Below are 19,141 nucleotides of genomic sequence, written 5' to 3' on the forward strand. Positions count from 1 at the left end.
AGCCACATGGATCGGACCCTGGGTGGGCCATTTCTGCATGGTTGGATCAGGCCCTGGCTAGGCCAGCAATATGTGCTAGTGATCTAACCTAGGGATCACTCACACAGCCCACAAGATGAAAAGGTTGGGCACCACTATCTTAAGTAGATACTTTGGGGAAGAAGAAAATTCCCCACAATGCAGCCAACTAGCTATGGGGCCATTGGATTCTATCCTGAACCCATCTAGGGCTCAGTTTGTATCAGGTTAAGGATAAGGCTCACTCATTCTCTTTTATCACTGTAGCCACAGCAGTACAAATTCAGTTGTTCTTCTGATTTAGACAAAACCATCTAAATCTCATTTGAATCTTGCTGGCCCCAGGCACCCAAACAAGCCCCGAGGAAGAAAGGGTCTTGGTTTGGTCCCAACAGCGTATAATCGTGGTGTTTGTGAAAGCAAGAGGTATGCAGGAGTTAAAGGGCTGAAATTAGAGGGCTGATGGTTTGAGTCCCTTCCTGGTCACAGGCAAGAGAGGAAGGTAGTCAGGTAGTAAAGGTATTTCTATGTGATTCAGGAGGCCCTGTGGGACTTGAGGCTGATCACTAGTTCCTTATCTATAAAATGGGGAAAAGGTAGTACCCTGCTTCACAGAGGAGATGACTCAGAACCACTGGAGTAACTATGAGGAGAGTGACCAGGGCAGCAGCTCCAGCTGCTGACTTGGGGAGGGAGACGCGAAAGTAGCAGATGCTGTTGCTGCTGTCCATGTGTGTCACCACTGCCCGGTGCACCATCACGGCACACGGCTGCCCTCTTATGCCTCTTCTGAGAACTATGATAGTAGGGAGACCACATTAATACTTTAAGCCACAAGCATGAGCTACAGAAACCAGGCTGACCTGCACTCTGAGGAGATACTGAGATTTTTTATGGAAAGATTATCAGGTAAGGAGACTCCTGAAGTTGACAGATCTCTTGTTCACGTGGGAAGAGCTCAGGGGAGCTCCAGGCCTTCAGGGCATGTCTATACTGCCTCTGTCCCATGCCGGGGAATGCCACTGTGAAGTATACTCTGCCCGCTTACTCCTCCTCCATGCACACCCCATTTGGGAACTGAAGCAATGTTGCTGCAGCAGAGCATGACCAAACTTACAGGCTGTTTTGGTATGCACTCAGCTTTGTTCTAAGGTGGTTACAGTGCTTCATTTCTGGGATTTGGCATAGGCAAAGTGGGAGCAAATGACTAGGGTGAACTTCTTGGCAATGGTCTTTGGTTCAGCAGAGAGGCCATGGAGACATGTCCTACAGATCAAAAATTCCAAGGCAGGCAATTAACTGGTATCCATGATGTGTGGATAACTGCAACTATACAAACTGTTATTTGCATATGTGGTCACAGATATTTCACTGAAACCTAGTTTTAACACTTGCCCATCACCCAAGGGAGAGAAGAAGGGGGGTCTCTACTTTTAAAAAAAATGTATTAGCCCAGGAAAGCCCCAATGGCTGGGAATGTTTGCTGGGTTGGCGTTAGGCACGTCAGAGGCAAATGATGAAAGCAAACACATTTGTCAAATTATTAGTTTAGGGTTTAATTTCGATTGCTATTGAACAGGAGCGTCTTTCTACTCCATCTGTGGTCCCACTGGCTTCCCTGGAAACAACTGCAGAGTAAGCATATGAGAGTGACTCTTACTGCTACTCACCTTGACTTTGGATGGACACGGATTCTTCATCTATGACTTCTGTACTTCTCACCTCTTCTCCAAATACTAGAATAGTTTAAACTTCATGTTTTAATGATAAAGCAAACTTAGCAGGTGAAGAGGGGGATTAAATTTACTGCTTCTGTGACTACAGATATGAAATAAATCTTAGATTCAATGATAGATCAATAACACCAAGATTGGGTTTAAATTATTAATAACCTATGAGAAACAGGGATAATTATTCTATGAATCATAGTTCTCTAACGTACTGCACATTTTCTCCCAAGACATCTGTACTGAAGCACGACCTGCATATCTTTGGCAAGAGACTACAGTGAATAAGTTAATGTCTTTTGTTTTGCTTGCTAAGCATTTAATAGATTCAGATGTGGGCTGTCACAGTCGGGTGGCAATGCATTTTCTGTCATATCCTCATGAACATACCAATGCTTTTAGTAACCTGACACAGAGACTAGCTCAGCTGAGGCCATATCCAGTCTGAATGTGTCTCTACAACATCACAGTGTGGCTCCTCTCTTGTGGGTGTGCATTTTTTTTAGAGGCAGGCACTTCAGCCCCCAAACCAACTCCCTTTTAGGCAGGTAGCTTTACCCAGCTAGTGTTAGCATCAGAAAATGGCATTTTGGTTCATTAATGCTGTTTTAGATCAGGTCTGTCCAACTGACGGTCCCAGGTCTCCCAGTGGTTTCCAGGTTCCCCCTCTCTTCTCTGGCTTTCACTTACTGCCCTTGCCTCCAGGAGGGCAGGGAAGGGTGGTGTGACTCAGTGCACCCTGCAGTGTGAGGGGAGCCCACAGCGTGGTGCAGTGGGGAGCCTGCAGCCTAGGGGGAGAAACGTGCCCATCCATGTGTGAGATGCAGTGGTGGATGGTGCAGGGAAGCTTGCTGCTGGGGAGGTTAAATGCTGGGGGGAGGAGGTCTGTGGCCCTACTGGTGTGTTCCCTATGGCGGACAGCCCTGGGCCACTAAGAAGTTGCACAGCCCTGTTCCAGATGCTAGTGTGGCTCTCACAGTAGGTTGTATTACAGCGCTTCACCACCAGGTGGCAGGAGGTAATGGCCTGTGTGTCCATAGCAGTAGGTCACTACAGGGATGGACACAGGATACACTGGTGTTTCCCTTGATTTTTCCCAGGGTAATTTTACTGATGCAATTAAGTTACATTGAGGTAGGAATATATGCTGTGCACCTGCTTCTTGTTTACCACCAGCATGAACATGGAGTATACTAATCTAAATGTGTTGCATACCCTAAGTAAAGAGTTGGTCCTTCAGGGGTGATCTGCCATGATCTTATTCCTAGGCAACCGGTGGAAGTAATCACTGCAAGATGCAGGTGAAGGAAGGGCCATGTTTATTAACCACTTGACTGGTGGCCAATTCATGATGTTTAACACACGCTCATAGTTGAAGTGACGTTTTCCTAGTTGGCAATTCCAGCATGGAGCAGGAGCAATCAGAGAGGGGAAGACATTCATTAGCCCAAGGAGTCTTGTAGCAATCATGGGGGTTGGTAAGCAGAAAGGACCTTTCCATAACTAAAAACATTACTAAGTTCAGGGTATTTAATGTCCCCTTGCTTTTATCTGGAAATTCACAACCCCCTGAAGACTGATCACATGGGAGAGCCAGCAGCCAACGAAGGCAGTGAAATGGGTAGCTGGCTGGCAAAGAACATATGTGCCCTGAGAACTGCCTCCCACAAGGCCTTTCATATATTGCCACTCTGGCTCCCAGGTCTTGCAAGGTCTCTCTGTAAGTCCTACCCTTGGTCAAGTTCTTGATCCGCTGCAGACTGGCTCTTTCAATCACAGGCCCTTGTGAGCCGGGGAAACTTGACTCAGATTTTCTGAATCAAGTTATGCAGCCACTTGCCAGTCATAGAATCATTGAAAATTAGGGTTGGAAGGGACCTTAGGAGGTCACTCCCCTGCAGGACCATCCCCAACTAGATTGTTGCAGCCAAGGCTTTGTCAAGCTGGGACCAAAAAATCTCCAAGGATGGAGATTCCACAACCCATTCTAGGTAACCCATTCCAGTGCTTCACCACCATCCTAGTGAGAAAGTTTTTCCTAGTATCCAACCTAAACTTCCCTTGCTGCAACTTGAGACCATTGCTCCTTGTTCTGTCTTTCATGCATCATCAGCCTCTGGCTCTACACTAGCCTCAGATCTGAAGTGACTTCTATGCATACATATATGTGGATTTGAACACTGCTATCTTGGTCAGTCTCTGCACAAACCTTGGCTTATAAATAAAGCAAGCCTGTGTGTGGAATTTCACCTGCACAGTAGAGAATACCAGGAGGGCAACATATGTTAGCATATCAGTAATGAGACACATTTATCCTCCTGTCAAATTGCTTCAACTATATCAAAATTCATGTCTAATAAAACCTTCCCTATTTTACTGAGGCCACAAAGCCATTTTTCAAAGCCAAGGCATGATTTCATTTTTCACAAGCTGGCTCACTGGGAAGCAGGGACCAGTGCTTCTGGGCAAACTCACCATCCTCATGGGCATCCAGAGACTTCGCTGAGTAGCCCCATTCTGTCTGGGTCATCAGATCTTCCACATCATACTTTCTGCTCTGAGGGGAGGTGGGAGAGCTGTCCACAGACTTCCTGCAAAAGGGGCCACATTTGCTTGACTTTAATGTCACTAATAGGGACTCGAATGGGACCAAAAATCATCAGGATTTGGGAATTTTCCTAGAAATAAGATATACTCTCAGATTTTTAGATGCAAGTCAACCCTTAACACTCCCAAAGAGCATCACTAAGGATCCATTGTGTATGGGAGAGAGAAGCAAGCCTCTGGGCTTACTACTTTCATTACTTCTGTTTCCTAGGGATTTCTCAACTAAGTGCAACCAAATTATGTGCCTGAAGCCTAACCTCAGTTTGGATAAATGCACTGCTTATCTCATCTCACATTCCTCTGCTACTTCTGTGAACCACATTGATTGCTTCTGCTCAGCTCCACTGTACAGTGCCACATTTGCTCTGCCTGCCACATGCACCACAGTCCAGGAGACAGGTTAGTGTAATCTGTGGTGCAGGAGAAGGAGGTATGTGTTCTGGGCCTCAGCATGTCTATCCATCAGTGAGGTTCTATGAATCCTCCTGTCATTTTGCACTTTCTTCTCAACTAAGCTCAACTGGCAAATTGTGAAGTTATTTTGAATTGCTATTAGGGACCTGACACAGCTCTTTTTTGGCCATTGCTACATCCCTGTAATGTAGGTAGGTACTGTTGCACCTCTTACTCTTAAAAGATAATTTAAAGGTGTTTCACGGTTTTTATCAGTATCCCATTGCATATAAGAAGCAAAGGCAACCAAAACATACATAGGGCCCGATCGGATTTGACTCCAGAAAATCATGGGAGGGATTTCTTTTTTACTGCATGAGTGATTCCACTAGCTTGTTACACATCACTGCCTTTTTTTTTAGGTGTCTAGGGCTTTTAAGAGATTCTTGATGCAGTACACCTTGGGGTAAACACGTTACTAGGTGAAGGCCTCACAGGGCATAGGGACTCTAAGCTATTTGTATAACTCCCGAATAACAGTAATATCTAGACACCTCACTGTCATTTAACATATCACAGAAAATTAGGGTAGGAAGGGACCTCAGGAGGTCATTTAGTCCAACCCCCTGCTGAAAGCAGGACCATCCCCAAGTAGATCATTCCAGCCAGGGCTTTGTCTAGCTGGGCCTTAGAAACCTCTGAAGATGGAGATGCCACCACCTCTCTGGGTAACCCGTCCCAATGCTTCACCACCCTCCTAGTCATCTCATCAGTGAAGGCAATCAGTCAGGTTGCTGACTGTTCCTGATCACTTTCTTCTTTTCTAAGTGCTTAGAAATGGTTTCCTTGAGGACCTGCTCCATGATTTTTCAGGGACTGAGGTAAGGCTGACTGGTTTGTTGCTCAGGTTCCTCCTTCTTCCCTTTCTTAAGGACAGACACTATATTTGCCCTTTCCCAGTCATCCAGGACCTGCCCCAATTATCATGAGTTTTCAAAGATAACGGCCAGAGGTGCGGCTGTCACATCACCCAACTCCCTTGGCACCCTCAGGTGCATTGCATCCAGCCCCAAGGGCTTGTACACATCCAGCTTTTCCAAACAAGTCCCTAACCTGTTTTTTATCACTGAGGTCTGCTCACCTTCTTCCAAAACTTTGCTGCCAGCTGCAGTAGTCCGGGAGTTGACCTTGCCTGTGAAGACTGAGGTAAAAAGGCATTGAGTACCTCAGCCTTTTCCTCATCTGTCACTCAGTTGCCCTTTCTCTTCCATTCAGTAAGGGCTCCACACTTTCCCTGACCCTCCTCTTGTTGCTGACATACTTGTAGAAACGTTCTTGTTACCCTACATGTCCTTTTCTAGCTGCAACTCCAAATGTGCTTTGGCCTTCCTCATTTCACTCCTGCATGCCTGAGCAATATTCTTTTACTCTTCCCTAGTTATCTGTCCAAGTGTCCACTTCCTGTAGACTTCCTTTCTGTGTTTTAGCTCTTCGAAGGGTTCCCTGCTAAGCCAGGCTGGTCACCCACCGTATTTGCTAGTCTTCCTGCACATCCGGGTGGTTCGTTCCTGTGCCTTTAGTAACATTTCTTTAAAATACAGCCAGCTCTCCTGGCCTCCTTTCCTTTTCAGCCTGGTCTCCCAGGGGATCCTGCCCCTCAGGTCCCTGAGAGAGTCAGAGTCTGCTTTTCTGAAGTCCAGAGTCTATATTCTGCTGTTCTCCTTTGTTTCTTTCCTCAGGATCCTGAACTCAATCATCTTGTGGTCACTGCTGCCCAAGATGCCATCCACTGCTACATTCCCCACCAATCTTCCCTGCTTGTGAGCAGCAGGTCAAGAGCATGGCCCCTAGGTGGCCGCTCCAGCGCTTGCACCAGGAAGTTGTCTCAAACACTTTCCAGAAACTTCCTGGATTGCCTGCACATTGCTTGCGTTGCCCTCCCAGCAGATGTCAGGGTGATTGAAGTCCCCCATGAGAAACAGGGTCTGTGATCTGGAAACTTCCACTAGGTGTCTGAAGAAAGCCTCCTCTACCTCATCTTCCTGGTCTGGTGGTCAGACACCTACCATGATGTCACCACTGTTGCTGTCCCCTCTAACCAAAACCCTGAGACTTTCAACAGGTTTGTCTTGTTTCATACTGGAGCTGTGAGCAATCATACAGCTTTTACATATGGTGCAACTTCTCCTCCTCTCCTCCCCTGCCTGTCCCTCCTGAACAGCTTATACAGACCCATGACAGTGCTCCAGTCAAGCAAGCTATCCCACCAAGTCTGTTATTCCAATCATGTCATAGTTCCTTGACTGTGAGGCCTTCCAATTCTTCCTGCTTGTTTCCCAGGCTCCATGTGTTCATGTTCAGATACCTGGGGTAACTATCCAATTGTCCTACTTTCTTAGTAAGAATAAGGAGGCCTCTCCTGATGTCCCCTCCTTCTTGTGCTTCCTCCAGGTCTCCTACTTCCCCACTTACCTCAGTGCTTTGGTTTCCATTCCCTGGCAAACTTAATTTAAAGCCCTCCTCACTAGGTTAGCAAGCCTGTCTGCAAAGATAGATTTCATAGACATCAGGGCTGGAAGGGACCTCGGGAGATCATCAAGTCCAGGAAGATGCTCTTCCCTCTCTTGGTCAAGTGGATTCCATCTCTTTCTAGCAATCCTTCTTTATGGAACAACATCCCATAGTTGAAGAAGCTGAATCTGTGCTGTCAGTACCAACTGCACAGCCATGCGTTGATCTGCAGGATGCATCTGCTCTGGCCTGAGCCCTTCTTTTTGATCAGAAGGGTTGAGGAGAACTCCACCTGTGCCCCCATCCTCTTCAACCTTGATCCCAGAGCCCTGTAGTCACTCTTGATTTGTTCAGGGTCACCCCTGGCAGTATCATTGACACAGTACTCCAGATGTGGTCTCACCTGTGCTGAATAGAGGGGAAGAATCACCTTCCTTGACCTGCTGGGAATGCTTGTACTAATGCATCCCAGTATACCGTTAGCCTTCTTGGCAACAAGGGCACACTGTTGGCACATACTCAGGTCACTCTGTAACCTCAAGGTCCTTTTCTGCAGAGCTGCTACTTGGCCTGTTGGTCCCCAGCCTGTAGCAGTGCATGGTATTATTCTGTCCTAAGTGCAGGACTTGGCACTTGTCCTTATTGAACCTTATGAGAGTTCTTTTGGTCCAATCCTCCAATTTGTCTAAGTCTCTCTGAATCCTAACCCTACCCCCAGTGTATCTACTACTCCCCCAGCTTGGAGTCATCCACAAACTTGCTGAGGGTGCACTTCATCCCAGCTTTCAGATTGTTGATGAAGATATTGAACAAAACTGGGCCCAGGACCAACCCCTGGGGCATTTTACTTGATACTGTCTGCCAACTAGACATTGAACCATTGATCACTACTCTTTGAGCCTGATGATCCAGTGAGTTTTCTGTCCACCTTACAGTGCATTCATCTAACCTGTACTTCCTTAACTTGCTGGCAAGAATGGTGTGGGAGATTGTATCAAAAGCCTTGCTAAAGTCAAGGTATATCACATATACTGCTGACCCTGCATCCACGGAGCCAGCCATTTTATCATAGAAGACAATCAGGTTTGTCAGGCATGATTTAGTTTCATAGTTTCATAGTTGGTAGGGTCAGAAGGGACCTGAGCAGATCATCAAGTCTGACCCCCTGCCATGGCAGGAAAGAGTACTGCAGTCAAACAACCCCAGCAAGGTGTACATCTAGCCTCCTCTTAAAGACCCCCAGGGTAGAAGCCAGCACCACTTTGCTTGGAAGTTGGTTCCAGATCCTAGCCGCCCTGACAATGAAGTAGCGCCTCCTGATATCTAGCCTAAATCTACCCTCTGCCAGCTTGTGACTGTTATTCCTACTTACCCTTGGTGAATCCATGTTGACTGTTCCTAATCACCTTCTTCTCCTCCAAGTGTTTAGAAATTTAATAATATTTTTCTTATTTTCACTGACTATTTACTAGGTCTTGTGAACACCTGTAGGTGTTTTTAGAAGCTGTGTGGCTAATCTCTCCTCAGATCACAATGAAGGCTCTACCCCAGGAAAATGTTTTCCCCAATCTTTCAGAAATTTGGAATGAATGCTGCCTCTGCTCTTTTGGGATGGAATTCAAAAGTGCAAGCTGCACACTGTTTGATACCCCATAATGAATATATTTCACTGCCCCTTCATGCAGCTATGCAATAAAACTCTCTCAATAAAAAGCCTATTATATCCATTTTTTCAGTATTGCATACAGGCCCAGGAGTTAACATCTTTTAGTATTGGAAAAATTACTCAAGTGTTAATAGATAAAGGAACTCTGTCAATGGGTCAGATTTGTCTGTAGTGTCATTTTTAGCACGCCAGAAATGAATTTGGTCCAGTTTATTTGGGCCTTCTGCAGCATCTCTGTTTAATTTCTCTCTCTTAGAAAGATTAGATATGTCTAACATTTATATTGGAAGGCCTGAAACAATAGGCCAGTTCGTCAGCTGACGTAAATCCCCTGAAGCCAGATCAGCAAACAAGGGAGCTAGTTTACCCTGGCTGGGCATTTGGTCTACTGTTTCTCTCACACTATAAAAGCATTTTGTAAAATAAAAATCACATCACATCTCTCCATGTAGGCAATGTCCAGGGCTGTTGCACAGGATTTATTTTCCTTTAAGAAAGAAACATATTTAAGTCTACACAGGTTGACACTGTCACTTTTAATATAGCAAGCAATGAGAGTCCCAAAGACAATTATTTAGACAGACATAACTTCCAGATTATTAATAGCACAGATATAGCAGATACTGCCAGATTGTGAATGTTCAAGACATACTGTAAATCTCCAGTTGTTAGGTGTTCACAGTACTAGCCTAGATAGAGTATAAATATCCTGTAACTTGACTGAATTAGATAGAAAAATGTTACCAATTACTCTCCTTACTTCGATTCCTTTGACTTAGAACCAACATGCAGAGTTGATGGAGAATCTGTCTGACATTCTGGAGAGGGAAAAAAAAACTCTTTTAAAACATATTGTCTTTTCCTGTGGAACAGAGGGGCATTTTAGTATTGAATTTTCTTGCAATTTCACTGCTTTGTATTACAGATAAACCTTGCTGTCTTAACAGGGAACATATTCTCATCTGTTTTAATGATACAATAAATTTCAGGTGAAGGGGGAAAAAATAAAGTCCCCAAAATAAGTTGTAAAAAAGCCCTTGAAGTCAGAAGACAGACTTTTCAGGAGGAGATGCAAGTATTACAAGCAAATTTACTTTGCCTTCCTATTCAGTTCTCATTGTAAGCAGCTTGGATCATATTATGCCCTGCAAACTGTACCATGTGCTAGTGCTAAGACCAAGGCTCTTTTTAGGGTTAAAGACATGACAATGTGCTATCAAAATAACTTCACAATCCTAACAACATGCTATGTATACTCCTGCCCAAAGCATTCTAGGTTATGTTAGCTTCAGTGATAGATGCTTTCAGAGCAATATGCCATTTTAACTCCTGCTGACAGCATGACATGTGAACTGTCATACAGTGCAAGCCACCCTGTGTTTGGGAGATGTGGACAAAAAACAGCCTTGCATGCAGGGAGTTAGACTGGCTACAGATTGGCACAATCCCTTCATTTTTCCTGCACTCAGCAGAAGAAAAGGCCCCTGTAGACATTTCACTTAGTCTCCCAGTGCCCAAGTGCGTAGTTAGCAGCAAGTTCTCAGGGAAGGCACTAAACTGAGAACCAGAGTAGCACTCTGTAAAATGTACTGAAAGGGGGCTAAGGATAAAAAAGGGGAAAAAGAGTCAAGCAAAGACCTAAAGAAACAGAGGGGCTGACTGTTATTGGATAGACAGCTGAAAAATTGTCTCTATAAGTGTCCTACTAAAATTATGTTGGCCACCTTGTTTTGAAAGAATGGGACAACATTTAAATCCCACTAACCACAACGCCATTTTTAAGCTGTTGCATACATGCACATTCCAGTGTGCCAGATTTTATGGGCCAGAGTCACATGATGCTACTCTGGCAGTATAAGCCTGGGTATTTGGGTGCCAATTTATCTCCACTTTTAAGCTTTTTTAAAGTGCCAGAGCAGCATAAATTAAATTGCATCTTAAAAAAGATTGTGGCCCAACATTTTAATTTTTTGCTGCATTCAATAGACTAGCATTTGTAGAGGTTTTTCTATGCATTTCATTCTAGTTAGTTGACAGCATCTTTGACCTATTCTGAGGTGGTGGGCTGGGACTTATTGCCAAGGATGTGGCTCATGTGAGTACGTGCTATAAATGCTTAATTTCTTTGTGGAGAAGAGAGACCTTAAATGGTCCTTTTACATTTTAAAAATAAATCTGCTAGGTGCACAGAGATGCCTATTGCCATTCTAGGGAGATGGGTAAGTCATGTGGTGAAAATGCATAGTGTATTACTTCAAATATTAGACATCCTGGGATTTAAGATGTACTCACTCACATATAATGACTCCCAATTAAAAAAAATCCATACACACAAACATGAAATAAAGACACATTTATAAGGATCTGTATGTCTACAATGCATGTAAGAGCTTTTTACTATTTTTTAACTTCAACTGAGATGCAGGCCATTTTTAGGAGCAATATTTTATTTTAAGAGCATGCCTTAATACTTGAATAAAGTTGGGATCTGAGAGGAAAGCACTTCCCTCTGGAAGGAACAATGCACGAAGTCCATATAAACATAAGCGAACATTTACATTATGGGCTAGACCAGGAGTTGGCAACCCATGGCCCACAGGCCAGTTCCAGCCCAGGAGCTGGGGTTTTGGTGCAGGGAAATAGAGCAATATTTAGCCATAGGGGCTTTGCCCGTATCAGGCTGCACTGCACCATGGCTGGGCAGCAGGGAGCTTTCCTGTGCCGTGAAGCAGCTGTGTGTTGGCAAGAAGTGGTGGCAGGGAGAAGTGGCAGTAGCAGCCAGGTCTTAGTGCTGGTCTTCCTAGCATCTGAGCTGGAATATTCCAGCCTACTGCCACAAGACATTGCAGACCGCTGGGTTAGCCTGTGCCTTGAATGCAAGCTCTGCTTTGGTGTCTGTGTTACACTTAAAGCCCTGTTAGTTTGTTAGCAGGTGCAGTGTGATATCCCTTCCCCTCTGAGCCTCTTTGGAGGAGGGGACAAGACAATAGTCCTTACCTTGCCTCCACCTTGAGGATTTACATATAGTCAGATGGTCCCCAAAAGCCCCAGGTTGGAATCCAGGCCCCACTGCAGTAAACGTGGCTTATGTGAAGCACAGCTCACATGAAGACAAAAGGCCTGGGCATGTCTGTCTTGCTTCTGCCTCACTCCTGAAAGTCCTGTGGGGAATCATGTCCCTGTCGATCCTGCTCTTGTTCCCCACACACCATACTGGGAAACAAGGCGGTGAGGCTGCCCCATGGGGGTGCCCTGTGGCACTCCTGAGCCCTTAGACCTGGACAAGGTAGAGAGTGGCAGTGGAGAAAGCAAAGGGCATCTTCAAGGCAGCTTCACCACCTCATATCTGGAATTGGGGTATGGGGAATAAGAGCAGGTAGGTAGAGTATGTGTCTCAGTGGTGCTGTGAAGAGCACCGCAGAAGCGGTATAGACATACAGTAGCATAACTAAGGGGGAGTGAGGTGATGACTGGGGCATCTGCTGGGGCTGCACCCCATCTAACTTCAAGTGGTGCAAAAATAGCAGTACTGTCCATCCAGCTACATTGCCCGGTGCATGGCTGCTAGTCAGGGTACAGAACTGCCCTGTTACATTTCTGCAGTTGTGATGTCTGTCCCACACAGCTCAAAAGCTAGGATACCAGTCCTAGCACAGCACAATGTCTGTTTGACCCTGTTGTGGCATGATTCTGCTTTAGCCTGAACTCTTCTTTAGCTTGTGTTTGTCTGGGATTTTTGAGGTTTTTTCCCCATTTGTTTCTTAAAAATAATTAGGAAGTGACAAATGACATGCAATAAAAAATCACTATCAACGTTGCAAAGTCAAGCACTCTGAAGTTAGGAAAAGCCAGACTTACAGGTCGCCTGTGCAAACTTAATTTGGTTTCCTTGTGCTGTCTGAGGAAGCCTAATTTCCATGTACGACACTATACAGTTTTTTTTTTGGAATTCCTGCTTCATCCAGTGTGTGCCGACTTGGTGATACATCAGGGTCTTCTAGAAGGCTGATGTCTATAGGAACCATGTCTTACTTGTGAATGAAGCAGATGACTATAGGAAGAGAAAGCAGCTTCCTTGTTAAAGCACCTGAATGCTGTCTTGGGTAGGGTTACCACATGTCCGGGTTTTCGTGGACACATCCTCTTTTTGGGTCCTCCCATCTCTGTCCAGGAGGTTTTTTAAAATATCAGCAAATGTCCGGGATTTTGCTGTGCCTCTGCTTTCCTGGTACTTCTTAGCTTGAGACTGGGGGCAGTGGGGGAAGGTAATCAGGGGCCAGGGCATCAGGTAAGTGTGTGTGTGTGTGTGTGTGTGTAATGTGTTTGTGTATGTGTGTACCTGCCACAGAGGCAGGGAGTAGGGCTGCAGCAGGGGCAGGAAGTAGGAGCGTTCTTCAGGGGCAGCAGGGAGCTATGTGGCAGCAGGGTTGCAGGGGAAAGAGGCAGGGGGCTGCAGGTTGGGAGTGAGGGGCACTGGCAGGGCTGAGAGAGACAGGGGGCTCCAGGTCAGGAGTGAGGGGCACCAGCAGGGCTGGGGTGGCAGGGAGCTATGGGTCAAGAGTGAGGGGTATCAGCAGGAACAGGGGGGTTGCAGGTCCGAAGTGAGAGGCAGCAGCAGGGCTGGGGGTGCTGTGGCTTAGGAGTGGGGGCAGGAGCAGGGCACTGGCATATCACTTGCCCCCGCCATCATATACTCCCTCCCCTTCTTCTTCCCACAGGTGTCCTCTTATTTGAAACTGGAAATATGGTAGCCCTACTCTTAGAAAACTGGATTCAGTCTCTGTCTCTACCACAAAATATGTGCCACTAGGCAAGTTACTTAAATTACACTTTCCAAAGATGACCACTAATTGTGTGTGCCTCATCTGCTGGATACCCAACTTGATACTCAGGGGTCCTGTCATAGGCACAACCTGGGCATAGGGAATTTGGCTTGGTGTTAGAGGGTCATAACCCAGGAATCCAGAGTTGAGGGTCTAGGCAGGGTTAAGGCTAGGCAATGGGCAGGCTATGAGGCAGTTTAGGTAGGAACTAAGAATGGCTGGGAATGCCTGATTGCCAAAAAGCCGGTGTACACCCGGTGGAAGCGGGGTGCTATCTCCAAAGAGGCGTATACCTCCTCTGCTTGGGCCTGTAAGGAGGCTGTCAGGAAAGCTAAGGTGGACATAGAGCTAGGACTTGCATCCAAAATCAAAGATAACAAAAAGTCCTTTTTCAAATCTATAGGGAGGATGAAGAAAGCACCGGGAAATGTGAGGCCCCTGCAAGATCTTCTGGGCAATCTGGTGGTCGCACCAGAGGAGAAAGCAGACCTCTTTAACCAATTCTTCACCTCTGTTTTCTTGGGCAGGGACCAGGACTTCCCCACTGTGATACAAGACGGACTTGAGGGGAACACCTCCAGACCTCAGGTTGGGGAGAACCGGGTTAGAGAGCTTCTGGAGGGGCTGGACGTGTTCAGATCAGCGGATCCAGATGCTCTCCACCTCAGGGTGTTGAGGGAGCTAGCAGGGGTTATTGCGGGGCCCTTGGCACGGCTTTACGAGCGCTCGTGGTGCTCGGGTCAGGTGCCGGATGATTGGAAGGTAGCCAACGTGGTCCCCGTCTTTAAAAAAGGGAGGAGGAAGGACCCAGGCAACTATAGGCCTGTCAGTCTTACCTCAATCCTAGGGAAACTCTTTGAGAAGATCATCATGGAGCACATCTGTGATGGGCCGGCCTCAGAGATGATGCTCAAGGGCAACCAACATGGTTTCATTAGGGGCAGGTCATGTCAGACCAACCTGATTGCCTTTTATGATCAGGTCACAAAAGCCTTGGATGCAGGTGTTGCTGTGGACGTAGTCTTTCTGGACTTCGGCAAGGCCTTTGACATCGTCTCCCACCCCATCCTCATTAAAAAATTGGGTGACTGTGGCACTAATGCCTACACAGTCAGATGGATTGCAGATTGGCTGAAGGGTTGCACTCAAAGGGTGGTGGTGGACGGGTCATATTAGACCTAGGGAGAAGTGGGCAGCGGAGTCCCCCAGTGCTCGGTCCTTGGGCCTGCACTGTTCAATCTCTTTATCAGCAATTTGGACAACGGGGTGAAAAGCACCCTGTTTAAATTAGCTGATGATACCAAAATTTGGGGTGAGGTGAGCGTGCTAGTAGGGAGGGAAAGACTGCAGCAAGACTTGGAAAGGTTACAGGGGTGGGCTACCAAAATTAGGATGTGCTTCAACACTGACAAGTGCAGGGTGCTACACTTGGGCAGTAGTAACCATCAGCACACTTAAAAGATGGGAAAATCCCTTCTTGAGAGCATGGAGGCAGAAAGGGATCTTGGAGTCAATAATGACTCCAAGATGAACATGGGCTGACAATGCGAGGTCACAGTTGGTAGGGCTAACCGGACCTTGTTGTGCATCTCAAGTAGGGCCAAGGAGGTGATCCTCCCCCTCTGCGCGACACTGGTCAGGCCACAGCTGGAGTACTGTGTCCAATTCTGTGTGCTCCACTTCAGGAGGGATGTGGACAACATTGAGAGGGTCCAGAGGAGGGCCACCCACATGATCTGGGGACTACAGGGCAGACCCTACAATGAGAGACTGCGGGACCTGAACCTGTTCAGCCTTCACAAGAGAAGGCTGAGGGGGGACCTGGTGGCAGTCTATAAACTCACTAGGGGGGACCAGAAGGGTTTGAGTGAGACCTTGTTTCCCCTAGTGGCCCCTGGCATAACAAGGAATAACGGCCACAAGTTGTTGGAGAGTAGGTTTAGATTAGACATCCATAAGAACTACTTCACAGTTAGGGTGGCTAGGATCTGGAACCAACTTCCCAAGGGAAGTGGTGCTGGCTCCTACCCTGGGGGTCTTTAAGAGGAGGCTTGATGCCTATCTAGCTGGGATCATTTGAGCCCAGTTCTTTTCTCCTGCCCAGGCAGGGGGTCAGACTTGAAGATCTATAAGGTCCCTTCCAACTCTACTTCTATGATTCTACGATTCTATAAGAACAAGTGGGCAGGCTAGGAAGATGTTCAGGCAGGGACTGAGCAAGGTCCACAGTAGAAGCTAGGCAAAGGATCAGGGGATTCAGAGACACTGGTTAGGAGATGTACAGTTACTCCTGATTAGAGGTGAATTATGATTTATTGTGGCCCTGGGAAAACACAAAATTGGAGGCTCCCTGTCCCACATGGGAGCTGGACTCCAGCGGGGGCAGGGGTCCCTCCCCCTCCTGGTGCTACTGCTATCAAGGGCGTGGCGGGACTCCATGCTCCACGAGAGAGGCTGGGTGGACTCAGCTGGGAGGGAAGAGGTGGCACATGTCTATCTCTCCTCCATGCTCCTTGTTCCCCCTTCCCCCCACCATAGCCAAAGTGGAGCCCAGCAGTGCAAGGGCAGATGCAGGCTTCCCACTGTGGGCTCAGGGATCTCCCTCTCCACACCCCCAGGTCTCCTCCATTCAGCTCCCTGCCCAGGCCCCGGGCTCCTATTTACCACCCTGGCTGGGCAGCACCTTCAGCCTCAGCCCCTGTGCCACTCCCTCCCTCATCATGGGTGCCTTGATCTTCCTCCCATGCCCCCCCATGCCCCTTTCCCCCATTAGACTTACTTGCAGGAAGCCAGCTGCCCGGCTGTCCTCCTGGCCATGTGCAGCCATGCACATGTACTGGGGCAGAGCTCAGGGGGAGCTTGGGGGGGCTATAGCCACCCCAAAATTCACCTTCGCCCCCCTATAGCCACCCCTCCCAGCACTGCCAGCACTGCCATCATCCGCCCCCACCTGTAGCTCAGAGAGGCGTGATGTGCCCAGCCCAGCCTAGCCCAGCGCTGGCCCTCCCCCCACTGCTGATTGGTGAGGGGCCCAGCTTGTGGCTCACTTCTCATCATCAGGGAAGTGAAAGCTGTGGTTTGAAATTTGGCACCATTCTTGTCTCCCCGCTGGTTGACAGAAAGCAGTGGGGCCGCTGGGGCCCTTCAGCCAATCAGCAGTGGGGAGATAAAAATGGCACCAAGATTAAAACTGTGGCTTTCGCTTTCTTGCTGATGAGGAGTGAGCTGCAAGCAGGTCCTCTGATTGGCCTACATCCCATTGGCCTGTGTGTTAATCCATCTGAGTTCCTGCTTTACATCAGTCTGAGAGAGGAGAATTTGATTCATAGTTAGGTATTTCTTAATAACAGTTTTAAAGACAAACTATTAAACATACCCAAGAGAGCATATAATGGGGACTCTAATAAGAGGTATTTAAAGCAGCATGACACTGGTGCTGAAGCAAACCCATGGTGGGCAGAACAGATGTATTGTAAACTTGATTTTTCTGATTTTAAAGACTACTTTAAAAAATAAATGCAGATGAACAACTCTCCCTCTCTCCGGTATCTGCCTGGTAATGCTAGCTGAACCATCTGAGAAGCAGTGGAATGCTGCTAGAAGCAGAGGATAATGTGAAGAATTATAGTTAGATTTAGATATTTGTATTTTTATTAAGTGTCCATTTAGATACATCTTTTATTAAATGTATTATGTTAGCATGCAGTTTATCCCTCTGACTGCTGAAGACAGGCATTAGCCACAAATTCCAATTTGGATTTCAAAGGCCCCATAAATTCAGAGGTGTCAGTTTAACTCCTGATAGATATGTCCTGATAGGATTTCCAAAAGCACTCTTCCTCTGCCTTACTCTGCTCACTGATGAAATCGTACTTCAGCAGGAATTTTTAAGCCTCCTATATGGCCTATAGATATAATTCAGACTTGAGTTTAGATTAATTCTGAACCTGATTTCAAAACTAACCATCCACATTACTGAATAGAACTGGTGGAAAAAAACGATCTGTTTATGTAACAACTTTGGGACCGATTCTCAAACTTGGGCACCTGCAGTTAATGGACACCAGGATGTAGTTGCCCCTAGTTCTGGATTTTCTGAAGTGATTGATATGGTCTACCTGTTCTGACTGAAGTTAAAGGGGGTTTTACTGTTATCTTCCCTGGGGAAAGTGTTTTTGAAAACCACGCTCCAACGTATAGCCGAGATACCTATGTCTGAATGTATATTTAAAGGGACAATAAAAACTCCATTCTCAGTCAAAATGCTTGTTAATAACTTGCCTGCTTTTGAAATTTCTTTAGAGGCTTTCCCTTGCGTTTTCCCAGTTTTTTCATCCGGCTCTGTTGGAGAAGCAACTCCTTTAGGATCAGTTTCATCCAAGATGAATTCTCTACTAGTATTCCTGCTTCTTGCTCTTTCCAGCAAAGAGAGATTAGTTTGCTTAATATATTCCTCCACCTTCTGGTTAACGAGGACTTCTTTAGGAGTTGTACACTCTTCCTCAAGCTTTTTAACATTTTCCACAGTGAGAAGCAGACCATCATATTTTGAATCTGATGAAATCCCCCCAGGAGGAAATGTTTTTGGCTGGGATGAGCTACTGCCCGACCCTGACAGTTTGTGCCCATTAGACATATCTGCAATGCATTAAAAAGATGAAAATCTTCAGCAACAGGCAAAGTCAATTCATCATTCTGATAACAAAAAAAAGAAAAAAGAAAAAGAACGACAAATCCCATTAGTCATTTACTACTGATGGGCATATTGATTTATGGAGTTAAAATGTTCACACTAAAATAACCTTATTAGATTGAAAATCACTTTCCTTTCATGAGGGTCTACTAGGGATCCAATTCAGCAAAGCACTTAAGTGCATCCTTAATACTCCAGCTGTGCTTAAGTCTCATTGAAGTCAGTAGGATCAAGGTTGTGCTCAAATGTCTGGCTGAATCAGGACCTAAGACAACAAACCCAGGGAACTCCATGCGCACAGACAGATCCAACCACGCTAAAAAATATCCCTGAATACTCTGCATCATAACATAGTGTGTTCCTGGGGTATATGGTGCCACGCTAAAGATTGTACCTTGTTTTCATTGTTAACCCAGTTTCATTATTTGCTATAAAACACTGGATGGTTGAAAGTTACCATAGGAAGTCCAAGTCTGAGAGCATTTAATATTCATTGCCAGTGTTCAAGCAATATTTTTTAGGCATTTTATGCTACATGCTGGTAGAGAAAAATATATACACAGTTGAGACCATTTAATTGGACCTGCTGGTGGTCAGCTTACCATGCTAATTAGAAAAAGACAAAGACAACAGACTGAAAAAGACTTAAAGCAAATATAAGCATTAGCTTTTGAAAATGCAGGATGGATTTTTATTATGTACA

General features: G+C 46.2%; 1 protein-coding gene across 1 annotated transcript in view; it reads right to left on the reverse strand.

The window, feature by feature from the left end:
* Positions 1 to 18,381, reverse strand: part of ERICH6B (glutamate rich 6B) — a 60,364-nt gene extending 41,983 nt beyond the window's left edge. Inside the window, exons 1-4 of the mRNA XM_090031714.1 lie at positions 18,027 to 18,381; positions 9,683 to 9,740; positions 4,221 to 4,336; positions 1,689 to 1,754 (exon numbers count right to left, since the gene is read on the reverse strand). Coding sequence (XP_089887840.1) covers positions 1,689 to 1,754; positions 4,221 to 4,336; positions 9,683 to 9,740; positions 18,027 to 18,381 — 595 coding nt within the window. The remainder of the gene's footprint in view (positions 1 to 1,688; positions 1,755 to 4,220; positions 4,337 to 9,682; positions 9,741 to 18,026) is intronic.
* Positions 18,382 to 19,141: the final 760 nt, after the last annotated feature.

The sequence above is a fragment of the Crocodylus siamensis genome, chromosome 1 (genome assembly GCF_052110815.1).
Source record: "Crocodylus siamensis isolate JL-2025a chromosome 1, ASM5211081v1, whole genome shotgun sequence".
Lineage (NCBI taxonomy): Eukaryota > Metazoa > Chordata > Crocodylia > Crocodylidae > Crocodylus > Crocodylus siamensis.